At 40.8% G+C, this 13,845-nt stretch overlaps 1 protein-coding gene across 3 annotated transcripts in view; it reads right to left on the reverse strand.

The window, feature by feature from the left end:
- The window catches only part of LOC140429575 (hippocampus abundant transcript-like protein 1), a 123,633-nt gene that overhangs the window by 34,732 nt on the left and 75,056 nt on the right, over nucleotides 1-13,845 (reverse strand). For all 3 annotated transcript variants that reach the window (XM_072516759.1, XM_072516758.1, XM_072516760.1), the window contains exons 5-6: nucleotides 12,766-12,880; nucleotides 342-560 (exon numbers count right to left, since the gene is read on the reverse strand). In XM_072516759.1, coding sequence (XP_072372860.1) covers nucleotides 342-560; nucleotides 12,766-12,880 — 334 coding nt within the window. The remainder of the gene's footprint in view (nucleotides 1-341; nucleotides 561-12,765; nucleotides 12,881-13,845) is intronic.

A 13,845-nucleotide genomic window follows, 5' to 3' on the forward strand; every position in this document is an offset into this window, starting at 1 on the left:
GAAGGCACAGTTTGCCAGCGCACATGGTGGAGTGATTAAAATTAGGGAGACGTAAGAGGCCAGAATTGGAGAACTGCATATTTCTCAAGATGGTTGATGAGCTGGAGTTGAACACAGGCAGCATGGTCATGGAGGAATTCGATAACAAGCGCAAGAATTTTAAAATGACAGCATTGATTAACTGAAGGCCAATGTAGGTCAGTGAGCACAGAAGTGATGGGTACAAGTTACGACATGCATAGCAGCATGGCCCTTTACATGGGTATGGTTTACTCAAAACTACAGCAACAAATCCAGTGTTTTGCTCATTATAGTTCAAATACAGATTATTGAATGCTTACAGAAAAAGGGTCTGCTTGCTCCCAAGAGAAAGGTGAGCCCCGTGAAGCTGGTCGAACCTTCTCAGGGAGAGATTCGGGCACAGCCACCAAGATAAAACAGATGTCCAATGCTGCAATCACAGTGGCAACAAGTACCACAAGGTTATCACCATATTTACTTGAAAGATAAGCACCAATGGCAGGACTGGTCACTAAGCTTGCTGCAAATGTTGCTGACACCTAGAGGAAGAGAAAATTTAAAAAAAGGTTTTACTTGCAAGCTCATTAACGTATTAATATTTAAAATATGAACGTTCCCAAAAACAAGAGAAGCAACCTAGAAGATATAATACCCGACAGGCACAGTGGGGATAAAATTGGTTATTGCAAACAGGCTCAAAATGAAATTAGCAGTCGATTCCATATTGTGCCCGATTTTCCTTTCAACAGACTTCAATGAACAAGAAAATCAAGCATATTTTTGCATGGCTGGCCAATTCACCATGAGTAGCTCATTTGCACTACTAACAGAGGCCAATTTTCCCAGCCATATTATTTTTGAACTTGAAGTATTTCCTTACACTTAGACCACCAGAAACAGGAGTGAAGAACTGAAATGCGATAAATTGTACTGCTGCAAACTGGCCATCAATCTCACTACAGCTTGACCTGGAAGAAGTGTCGAATTGTTATGGGACTTGTCACTAACTCATGCATTCTAACAAAGAATTAGGTCCAATTTAAAAACTTGACCCAACGTCATTTATTTTGTACTGGAGGCAAAGTGGATTTAACAGGAGCTGAAATCTTGATAATATTCTAGTGAATACAACCCAGCAAAAATGCTGCCAGACTCAATGAAAAGCTGCATTGCTTGAAGGCTCAGTTTCATCACAAAGTAAGTTTGCTGACACCACTTAGAGACAGATGCCATAGAATCCCATTATATAGTGAATTCCATTTTAAAAAATTAATTTGCACAATTAAACAGTTTAAAATGCAAAATGAAATTTGTAATATCAGCTTGACAACAAACAGATCAAGTAAAAAGAGTTACTTTGCTTAACTGGTTCACAAATCAGGTCGGTCAATATCATTTTTAAAAATCTAAATTTTTGCTGGTTACTCATTACGAGAACTGAATTCTTCAGATGATCATTGATAACATCTAATATATCGGGGCTGCACGAACACAGTCACTTTTTCCCTTCTCTTATGACTAATGGCATTGCACTTAGCATAATGTAGTGTATAGCCAATAGCAATAGGAAGGCAATCATCTGGCAATTATTTTGCAATGAAACATAAAACATGACATGGTCTTTTTGTAATATAATTAGCTCCTTTAAAAAGCGAAAAGTATAAAACCAGAAAACATTATACAGACCATTGCGAATATTAGTTTTCTTCATTTTCAGTTTCTTTGGATCACAATAGTCTTAAGTTGCGATCGAGAGCTGCAAATGTAAACTTTTCTATGTAAAAGTACACATCAATTTTGTTTAATCCGGAAATGCAAGTAATATTGAATAAGTAGAATTATACTCCATGAAACAAAATGATCCAGGCTATATATTCTACTCACAAATTATTTGCAAAATATGTAGGAGCAAGTAGGGAAAAACAATACTTTAAAACACATCTACTATTCTGTGAAATTAATATATGCCCTGATGATAAAATCTAAGTCAATTTCAGTTATGAACACTAGTTCAAAGTGGAGGAGAACAAATGCTGTTAAGGGATTGCTTCTTTAAATGCTTTACAATAAATGAATGTGCTTTTTTTTTTTAAAAAAAGAAAAATCATTCATGGGATTTGGGCATTGCTGGCTAGGCCAGCATTTACTGCCCATCCATAAATGTCCTCAAGAGGTGATAAGCCTCCTTATTGAACTGCTGCAGTCCATGTGGTAAAGGTACACCCACAGTACTATTAGGAAGGAAATTCCAGGATTTTGACCCAGGGACAGTGAAGGAATGGTGGTCAAGTTCCAAGTCAGCATGATGTGCAGCTTGGAGGGGAACTTGCAGGTGGTGGTATTTCCATGCATCTGCTGCCCATGTCCGTATTAGGTGGTGGGCTTAGAAAGTGCTTTCAAAGGAGCCTTGGTGAGTTGCTGAGGTGCTTTCCGTATATAGTCTAAATATTATTCAAACAGAGTTTTACTATTCAAAACAGTCATAAGGCACCATGCCCGATTTTCCAGCCTTGAATATAAATGGCTTCTGTAAAGGCATGTGTTCCTCTCGGCTTGATATTTTTATCTTCATTGTACCTAAAGCAATCCAATAGTCACAGGAGCAAGATGATCCAGTCAATCATCTCTATTTGTTACTTTCTCTTTCATTTCCCACAGGGAATTGAAAATCTATGGAATCTAGCATAAAAGCAAAATATTGTGTAAACTGGAAATCTGAAATAAAAACAGAAAATTCTGGAAATACTCAAAGGCCTGACAGCATCTGTGGAGACAAAAACAGGTCTTTATTTTGTGGTGTTTCAGGTCTGTGATCGTGTTACATAGGCTTCCCTACATCCAGAAGGAATGGTCTGATAACAGCAGCTAATCTTCTCTCGGATTTCATTTGTCTTCCATTCCATATAATTTAATATACTAATGAGTTGTTCTATTAATTTTATGGTAAATGATGCCCAGCAGAATTTCAGCCCTACTTTGCATCCAAGTTAGAGCATCACATCCTGCTGCAGACCATTCAATATTTCACATGCATTAATCAGCTTTGATCGCCAAATATGAACCATTAATCTTGCATGCAATGAAACTAATTTCAATATGAATTGAACATGCCTAATCTTAAGTAAATGATGCAAATAAGCCACGTTTATCATATACTTAGGAGAAGGTTGTGCAATACCAATCAGAAAGGGAACAAAAACGTGAAGCCAAAAGGCAACAGAGTTTCACCTACTCAAAGCTTAACTGCAGAGGAGTGATAACACCACTGGTTTGGCAGAAGTCCACAGCTCAATGTATAATGACAAACAGGACAGAGATATCACAGGAGGTCAAAGAAATGTAGTGACGCTACAAAGGACCAGAAACACATCTACAGTTTAAACCCCAGTACAGACTAAACAGCTAATTGGAGGATCAAAAAAATATGCTGCTCCTCTTTTCCCATCTTCCAGTTTTTGAAACAATTGGGGGGGGGGGGGGGTTGCTAGAGCTGTTGGGGAGAGTTTAAACTAATGTGGCAGGGGGATGGGAACCAATGGAGGAAGTTGGAAGGTAGTAAAACAGGGACAGAAATAAAAGGCAGTAAGGGGGAAAGTGTAAGGCAGAGAAGCCATAGTCAAAAATCAAAAAGGGCGACAGTACAAGGTACAGTGACTGAGGGGAGCTCAGTGAATAGGACCAGGAATACTAAAAGAAATAAAACGGGAAGTGAAAACATTAATGGTAAGCGACGCGGCAGGTTGTTACATGAAGATATGGGTTCGACGACAAGGAAAATTAGGAGAAAGGTTAAGAGGAAATATAACTTAGGAGAGGTTACTGATCGAGGTGTTAAGATTCAGAACAGAGGTAAAAAAGCCAACATGAGTGTACTTTACCTGAATGCTCATAGTATTCGGAATAAGGTAAATGAGTTGATGGCGCAAATCATCGTGAATGACTAGGATTTAGTGGCCATTACTGAAACATGGTTAAAGGATGGTCACGACTGGGAGTTAAATATCCGAGGGTATCAAACTTTTCGGAAGGACAGAGTGGATGGTAAGGGAGGTGGTGTAGCTCTGTTATTTAAGGATGACATCTGGGCAACAGTAAGGGATGACATCGGTGCTATGGAGGATAAGGTTGAATCCATTTGGGTGGAAATCAGGAATAGTAAGGCGAAAAAGTCACTGATAGGAGTAATCGATAGGCCACCAAATAGTAACATTATGGTGGGGCAGGCAATAAACAAAGAAATAACAGATGCATGTAGAAATGGTACAGCAGTTATCATGGGGGATTTTAATCTACATGTTGATTGGTTTAACCAGGTCGGTCAAGGCAGCCTTGAGGAGGAGTTTATAGAATGTATCCGCGATAGTTTCCTAGAACAGTATGTAATGGAACCTACGAGGGAACAAGCGGTCCTAGATCTGGTCCTGTGTAATGAGACAGGATTGATTCAGGATCTCAGTTAGGGATCCTCTCGGAAGGAGCGATCACAATATGTTGGAATTTAAAATACAGATGGAGGGTGAGATGGTAAAATCAAGTACTAGTGTTTTGTGCTTAAACAAAGGAGATTACAATGGGATGAGAGAAGAACTAGCTAAGGTAGACTGGGAGCAAAGACTTTATAGTGAAACAGTTGAGGAACAGTGGAGAACCTTCCAAGTGATTTTTCACAGCGCTCAGCAAAGGTTTATACCAACAAAAAGGAAGGATGGTAAAAAGAGGGAAAATCGACCGTGGATATCTAAGGAAATAAGGGAGAGTATCAAATTGAAGGAAAAAACATACAAAGTAGCAAAGATCAGTGGGAGACTAGAGGACTGGGAAATCTTTAGGGGGCAACAGAAAGCTACTAGAAAAGCTATAAAGAAGAGTAAGATAGATTATGAGAGTAAACTTGCTCAGAATATAAAAAGATAGTAAAAGTTTCTACAAATACACAAAACAAAAAAGAGTGGCTAAGGTAAATATTGGTCCTTTAGAGGATGAGAAGGGAGATTTAATAATGGGAGATGAGGAAATGGCTGAGGAACTGAACAGGTTTTTTGGGTCGGTCTTCACAGTGGAAGACACAAATAACATGCCAGTGACTGATGGAAATGAGGCTATGACAGGTGAGGACCTTGAGAGGATTGTTATCACCAAGGAGGTAGTGATGGGCAAGCTAATGGGGCGAAAGGTAGACAAGTCTCCTGGACCTGATGGAATGCATCCCAGAGTGCTAAAAGAGATGGCTAGGGAAATTGCAAATGCACTAGTGATAATTTACCAAAATTCACTAGACTCTGGGGTGGTCCCGGCGGATTGGAAATTAGCAAAGGTGACACCACTGTTTAAAAAAGGAGGTAGGCAGAAAGCGGGTAATTATAGGCCAGTGAGCTTAACTTCGGTAGTAGGGAAGATGCTGGAATCTATCAAGGAAGAAATAGCGAGGCATCTGGATGGAAATTGTCCCATTGGGCAGACGCAGCATGGGTTCATAAGGGGCAGGTCGTGCCTAACTAATTTAGTGGAATTTTTTGAGGACATTAACAGTGCGGTAGATAACAGGGAGCCAATGAATGTGGTATATCTGGATTTCCAGAAAGCCTTTGACAAGGTGCCACACAAAAGGTTGTTGCATAAGATAAAGATGCGTGGCATTAAGGGGAAAGTAGTAGCATGGATAGAGGATTGGTTAATTAATAGAAAGCAAAGAGTGGGGATTAATGGGCGTTTCTCTGGTTGGCAATCAGTAGCTAGTGGTGTCCCTCAGGGATCAGTGTTGGGCCCACAACTGTTCACAATTTACATAGATGATTTGGAGTTGGGGACCAAGGGGAATGTGTCCAAGTTTGCAGATGACACTAAGATAAGTGGTAAAGCAAAAAGTGCAGAGGATACTGGAAGTCTGCAGAGGGATTTGGATAGGCTAAGTGAATGGGCTAGGGTCTGGCAGATGGAATACAATGTTGACAAATGTGAGGTTATCCATTTTGGTAGGAATAACAGCAAAAGGGATTATTTAAATGATAAAATATTAAAACATGCTGCTGTGCAGAGAGACCTGGGTATGCTAGTGCATGAGTCGCAAAAAGTTGGTTTTCAGGTGCAACAGGTGATTAAGAAGGCAAATGGAATTTTGTCCTTCATTGCTAGAGGGATGGAGTTTAAGACTAGGGAGGTTCTGCTGCAATTGTATAATGTGTTAGTGAGGCCACACCTGGAGTAGTGTGTTCAGTTTTGGTCTCCTTACTTGAGAAAGGACGTACTGGCACTGGAGGGTGTGCAGAGGAGATTCACTAGGTTAATCCCAGAGCTGAAGGGGTTGGATTACGAGGAGAGGTTGAGTAGACTGGGACTGTACTCGTTGGAATTTAGAAGGATGAGGGGGGATCTTATAGAAACATATAAGATTATGAAGGGAATAGATAGGATAGATGCGGGCAGGTGGTTTCCACTGGTGGGTGAAAGCAGAACTAGGGGGCATAGCCTCAAAATAAGGGGAAGTAGATTTAGGACTGAGTTTAGGAGGAACTTCTTCACCCAAAGGGTTGTGAATCTATGGAATTCCTTGCCCAGTGAAGCAGTAGAGGCTCCTTCATTAAATGTTTTTAAGATAAAGATAGATAGTTTTTTGAAGAATAAAGGGATTAAGGGTTATGGTGTTCGGGCCGGAAAGTGGAGCGGAGTCCACAAAAGATCAGCCATGATCTCAGTGAATGGTGGAGCAGGCTCAAGGGGCCAGATGGCCTACTCCTAGTTCTTATGTTCTTAATACCAAATATCTAATTTCTTTCCATAAATCATGTTCCCAGAGTAATATTTCATTTTACAAACTGATGAAATGTTAAACTGAGTGCTGGAAGTCTGTATTTCGACGGCAGTAACAATTGCAACATTATGTGAAAGGTTGTTGTGTCTAATGAGCTCACACAATTTGGATGCAGAAGGAGGAGGCAAGGTTTGTTACAAGTTCCAAAAGTACCCAAGAGTTATCTAAAAGTACCTTGGAGTAGATTCTTGTACCTTGCTAGATCACTTTTTATGAAAGAGAATTGCTTCAAATATTGAACAGCATAAATAGTGTACAGTACATTTTATCAGAAAAGTCCAGATTGACGAAATATACCAAGACACAATTATGGATCGGGAATGTCTGTTCGTAATTGATAGTGGGTCCGGAGGTCACTAAAAGGTCCAATGCTGGATTCATAGAAATTACAGTGCAGAAGGAGGCCATTCGGCCCATCGAGTCTGCACCGGCCCTTGGAAAGAGCACCCCACTTAAGCCCACGCCTACACCCTATCCCCGTAACTCAGTAACTCCACAGCATGTTTTGGACACCTTGGGGGCAATTTATCATGGTCAATCCACCTAACCTGCACATTTTGGACAGTGGGAGGAAACCGGAGCACCCGGAGGAAACCCACGCACACACAGCGAATCGAACCAGAGACCCTGTAGCGGTGAAGCAACTGTGCTGCCCACTCTGCCACAGGTGGGAGTAGTGTTTGATGAGGCAGTGGGTTGGATGCTCAGATTTTGGTACACTTCTTCCAGTGTTTGCACTTGGCCTCCAACTGACCCTGTTGAAGATGTTCAGAATTATCGACACCTCCATGGACAGTTCTCCTCCAGTTTGGGCTGTCTCAAGCAAGAGATTCCCTAATGTTGATGGGGACGTTGCATTTTTTCCAGGGAGGCTTTGAGGATGTCCCAAAAATGTTTCTTCTGCCCTCCTGGTAGCTGCTTACTGTGACAAAGCTCGGAAAAGAGAGCGGTTTTGGGAGTCGTGTGGCCCGTCCAACATAGCTGTTAGCCATAATCAGTGCCTCAATCCTGGGGTGCGGGTATAATGAAACAGCTCGTCTAGAGGCGCAGTAGCCAATGCAGCTCAGATCCATAGCCTTTTCCTATGTCCAATGCGCACGGCCATTTATGTCATGCGAAGTGAACTGAATTGTACAAAGATTAACATCTGTGATATCGGGGACCTCGGTATGAGGCAGAGGTGGATTATCCACTCAGCGCCGCTGGTTGAAGATGGCAAATGCTTCAGCCTTGGCTTTTACAACCATATACAGGGCTCTGCCATCAGGAGGATAGGGGTGTCCATGGAGGAGCCTCCTCTCATCAACTATTTAAATTCCCACCATTATTCATTACTAGAGTGGCAGCTTTACTCTCACTCCAGGATCACTAAAGTTTATCTACAGTCTGCTGTTTAGAATGCATGTAGTCTTGAATTATAGCTTCACCAGGTTGGCACCTGATTTTTTAGATTCTCATTGAACCAGTGCTTATCCCCTGGCTTTTATAGTATATATTGGGGGGTTGGAACCAGGACCACTGCTTTTCTTAATATGGATCAATATAAACTTTGGTGAACAGGGCACAATTTTTAAATTTGCAGATGAAACAGACTTGGAAGTACTGAGAATTGCGAGGAGCATATTGATGGGCTTCATGATGAGACATGTCAGTGGAATGGGTGAACACGCGTCAGATTAAATTTAATGCAGACAAGTGTGAAGCGATTCATTTTGGCAGGGAGAGTAAGGGGAGACAACATAAAATAGAGGATACAATTCTAAATAGGTTGCAGCAGCAGAAGGACCTGGAGGTACTTGTGCACAAATCATTGAATACAGCAGGACAGGTTGAGAATGTTAATAAAGCATATGGAATCTTGGGATTTATAACAGAAGCACAGTTCTGCAGAACCTTTACAGGACATTGGCTTAGCCTCGGTAGGAGCCAAATTCTGAACACCACACTTTAGGAAAGATGCAAAGACTTTAGAGGGAGTGCAGAAAAAAATTACAAGAATAATTCCAGGGATGCAGGACTTCAGTTATGTGGATAGATTAGAGAAGCGAAGGTTGTTCACCTTAAAGAATGGAAGGTAAGAAAAGATTTGATTGAAATCATGTATCTAGGCAGAGTAGGTAGGGAGAAAATTTCCTCATGGGGGAAGAGTCAAGAAACAGAGGGCACCAATATAAGTGAATGGCAAAAGAACCAAAGGCAACGAGGAAAGGTTTTATGTTAAGTGGTTACGATCTGGAATGTCTCAGTTTTGTGCAGGCGGATTCAACTGTGGCTTTCAAAAGGGAATGGATAAGCAGCTGAAGAGAAGGGGGAAAAAAAAAAAAAAAAGAGAGAGGGTTGCCAGGTGGAACTAGCTGAGTTTTCTTGCAGATAGCCAACACGAATACAACAGGCCGAACTGCTCCCATTGATTCCCGGCTTGGGTCACTGTCTGTGCGGAGTCTGCACATCCTCCCAGTGTGTGCGTGGGTTTCCTCCGGGTGCTCCGGTTTCCTCCCACAGTCCAAAGATGTGCAGGTTAGGTGGATTGGCCATGCTAAATTGCCCTTAGTGTCCAAAATTGCCCTTAAATGTTGGGTGGGGTCACTGGGTTGTGGGGATAGGGTGGAGATGTGGGCTTGGGTAGGGTGCTCTTTCTAGGAGCTGGTGCAGGCTCGATGGGCCGAATGGCTTCCTTCTGCATGTACATTCTATGATCTGTGCTGTAACCATTCTATGATTCGGTTCATTGATTTTTTTCGGGTCAGCTTAGTAACCATTTAATTGCTTGCTGGGAATAGCTTGCCTCTGTGAATGTGAGATACAATTTTCTACTTGTGTAGGTCACAGGTGAGCTACCTATGAGAGCTGGATCACAGAACAGTTAAAGCACAGGAGGCTATTCAGCCCACTGCATCTGTGTTAGCTTTCCGTAGCAGCAATTAACCTCATGCCATTCTCCCATCATTTCCCTAGTAACCCTGCATTTTCTTCCTTTTCAGACAACAGTCTAATTCACTTTCGAATGCTTCGATTGAACCGGCCTCCATCACACTTTGAGGCAGTGCATTCCAGATCCAGATTCTATTTGCTGCATGAAAAAGCTTTTCATGTCGCCAATCCTTTTTTTTTTAAATTTAGAGTACCCAATTCATTTTTTTCCAATTAAGGGGCAATTTAGTGTGGCCAATCCACCTAGCCTGCACATCTTTGGGTTGTGGGGGCGAAACCCACGCAAACACGGGGAGAATGTGCAAACTCCGCACGGGCAGAGCCGGGATCGAACTTGGGACCTCAGCGCAGTGAGGCTGCAGGGCTAACCCACTGCGCCACCGTGCTGCCCTCATGTCGCCAATCCTAACCGCTCGCTGTGTGAAAAAGCTCTCAGGTTGGCATTGCTTTTTTTTGCTAATTATCTTAAATCGGGTGGATTTTAAGATGCAAAGCTCACCAAGGTGTTAAGAATAGCTAACATTGAATCACTGGAAAGATTAGATTATTGCACCTGTCTATGATTTTCATTTCACACTCTAGTTGCTTTTTCCATAGGTGTAAAGATTGTCAAGAAAATCTGCTCGCAGTTTGTTTGTTTCCCTGAAACCCATTTGTGATGGGCAGTTTAATTTAGAACTATTGCAGTTTATAGTACAGAAGGAAATTAAGGGTTATGGGAAGATCAGTCCTGATCTTATTGAACGACGGAACAGACTGAAAGGGACAAATGGGTGACTGGTGCTCCTAATTCCTATGTCCTTATATGCTATTTGGGGCACCTAGTCTATGCTGGTTGTTTGCTCAAATAATTAAACCCTCATTTCACTGTATCCATCCATCTTGCTGCCCAATGTCTTCCTTTGTTTTAAGTATTTATCCAATTTTCCTTTGAATGGTCGCTGCCTCAACCACACCCACATTAAAAGAAATTGATTTTAATCGCCCCCCTTGCTCACAATAAATATTTTAAGGGAACAATCACTGTCACAATCTCCTCAGAGGAAGCAGTCTTTTCCTCTTCAACTACCTAAACTCTTTTATTTAAGAACTAACAAATCTCTCCTTAGTAGAAACAGTCTTAGTATCTCAAGTCACATTATATCTTCTCATCCTGTTATTTTGGAGACTCCCTATTGCTTTGAAGTTTTTATAATGCAGTAACAAACAGTACTATGACCGAATACTATTTTCCACCAAATGTATTACTTTGCTATCAGCCCCCTTATGTCTGTACTCACAGTTCTATTTAATTGTAAAAGCTAATTTTTTTAGATCTTCCTTCGTCTCAGCTCAGGGCTCAAAAAAGAGAGAAAATATTAGCTTCTAGTAAAATAACTATTTCCCCGATCACGAGGCAAGGACTCCGTTTGCCTTGCCCACAAAAGTGTTACATCAAGAAAATGGGCAATTTAAACAACTGAAAAGAACGGATAAATCATTTTATAACTATCGTTTTGACAGATGCCAAGTACGTAAAAACTGCTTTATCATTTTGCTATGTTTACTTTTGCCTCAGTTAAATTGTACTTCCTGATAAAGGGCTTGCATTGACTGTCCTTCACCAATTCAGAATGTCCCTGTTTCAGTATATACAGCAACTGTAAATTGGGTTATTCTTCAGGGCTCCCAGATCGCATCAAGTCGAATGACATATCTCCAGAATTACAATCTTTTTCCCATAAAGCCCCTGCAGTCCAATATTCCAAAGAATGGAGCGGTTTAAACAAATAGCGGCTGTCCGTCAATTATTACAATGCTAAAGCTTCTCAGTGCCAAACACTGTACCTTTCAGGCTACCAGAGAGTAATGGAAAATAAACAAACTCGATGCCACCACTTAAAAATGTGGAATTACCTCAAATAAAATGCTGCAGGGCAAGAAATTGGAGCAACATATTTCACAGTTGTGTACATTTTGTAGAAACATTTGTAAGATCTGAAAGCACTTAGATGGAAATATTTCAGTTAACGTTCAAATGTGAAATGGCAGTGGAATCCCAAATCAATATTTATCTACCTGATATGGTACTTAGCTATCGATTTGAAGAAAAATGGTGGGCTTGACAGGTAAAGAAAGGAAAGACATTGCATATATAGACCTCCTTTCACAACTTCCAAGACATTCATTTCAAGGTGTGTATCAGCCTTTTAAAGTATAGCTACTGTTGAAAACCCAACAGGCAGCGTGACAACAGACAATCAGTTGAAGAATAAATATTGGCCAAATCATTGGGTAGAATTTGCCTGCTCTTCTAAAGAGTGTGTGTTGGGTGATCTTTTATATCCACCTGAAGAGGTAAATGGAGTTACATATAAATTGCCTGCTCTGCAGCAGTATGATTCAATTTTATATCTTCTCCTTTAGAATCCTTATAGCGTTGAAGTTATTTTACAATGGGCTATCCATAAGACAGCAGTGGGAGTGCTACAAAGTGTCAACCTAGATGATGATTCATAGTCTTCTGACTCAAGAGAAAGTTTTACTCATTTGAACCACTAGTTTGGTCACTCTATAGGAAGTCAGTTTTAGAATCCCAATGTTAGATGCTAGTGTTATTCTTCCAGGGGACTTCTCCCAGTATCTGCGTGGGTCTCACTCCCACAACACACAGATGTGCATGGTAGGTGGATTGGCCACGCTAAATTGCCCCTTAATTGGAATTTTTCTTTCAATTGGAATTAAAATTCTTCCAGGTTACAGGTTCAAGTGAGACTTAAGGAAGTTTTAGAAATCTAGTCCTGAAGCATCATGTGTACCACCTCAGCACTCAGCAAAGGACAGGCATGATTCAGCCGATTAAAACATATCTGTCGAATCAGGATTGGAGTCAAGAATCTATACAGACAGCAGACTGAAGAAAGAGGAGGGTGTAAATAGAGGGGGGGAAAAAAAACCAAAGGCACATCAAAACAAATGCAAAACTGTCAGTGTCATATGTGCAAAGTATAAAAAGTGTATCTTACCAACCCATATGCTGTACTTCTCTCGTGTTCTTGAGTAATGTCAGCTACATATGCAAATATTACTGAAAACGTAACTGCAAAAACACCAGACACTGAAATAACAGCAAAATACCACCTACAAAAACAAACAGAAACAAGAGTAAGGAAAGAAGCACCACAAATGACACTTCCATTATAAATTAAAATTAGCATTTTACTTCAATCCGTAAGATTTACTTTTACAAGCATGTTTGTTTTACTTTAATATTAAAAAGCTTCTCTCGAAAAATAATTTGAAAATTAGAGTTGAACCTAGAAACAGAGATACTGGCATTCGACAGTTCTTTTGGTGACACAATCATCCAGATATCTCATTTTGTGTAAGAATCACTTGATTGTATGTTGACAGGGATAATTAATGTATTGGAATCCTCCAGCCATATATGCCCAGCACTAAACAGTCCAGTGGGCACAAGGTGCTGATGACACAACTAAGGATTCACATGGATGCCTTTTAGAATGAATTTTGCAAAAAGAGTATTTGGATTTTCTAACTGGTTTGCTCCTTCCTAAGTTGCCTTGAATTTGAAGCCGATGTTTTCAGATTACAAAGATTTGGGTTTGCTGCTGACCAGTAAATAAAACCTTCATGGCCCAAGCGGGTTGTGCCAGATTTGACCTGAAGTCAGGAAAAGAGATCAAATGTGCTATTTAAAAACCAAGCTCTGAATTTTTAATGTTCTCTCCTCCTATAATAATAATAATCTTTATTAGAGTCACAAGTAGGCTTATATTAACATTGCAATGAAGTTACTGTGAAAAGCCCCTAGTCGCCACACTCCGGTGTGTTCAGGTACACAGGAAAAATTCAGAATGTCCAATTCACCTAACAAGCACATCTTTTGGGATTTGTGGGAGGAAACCAGAGCACCCAGAGGACACCCACACAGACAGAGAGAACGTGCAGACTTCGTACAGATAGTGACCTAAGCTGGGAGTTGAACCTGGGTCCCTGGTGTGGTGAAGCAACAGTGCTAACCACTGTGCTGCCCATCTCACCTCCAATACTATTTTTATTTAAAACATTGTCTCATAGCTTAA

The sequence above is a fragment of the Scyliorhinus torazame genome, chromosome 9 (genome assembly GCF_047496885.1).
Source record: "Scyliorhinus torazame isolate Kashiwa2021f chromosome 9, sScyTor2.1, whole genome shotgun sequence".
NCBI lineage: Eukaryota > Metazoa > Chordata > Chondrichthyes > Carcharhiniformes > Scyliorhinidae > Scyliorhinus > Scyliorhinus torazame.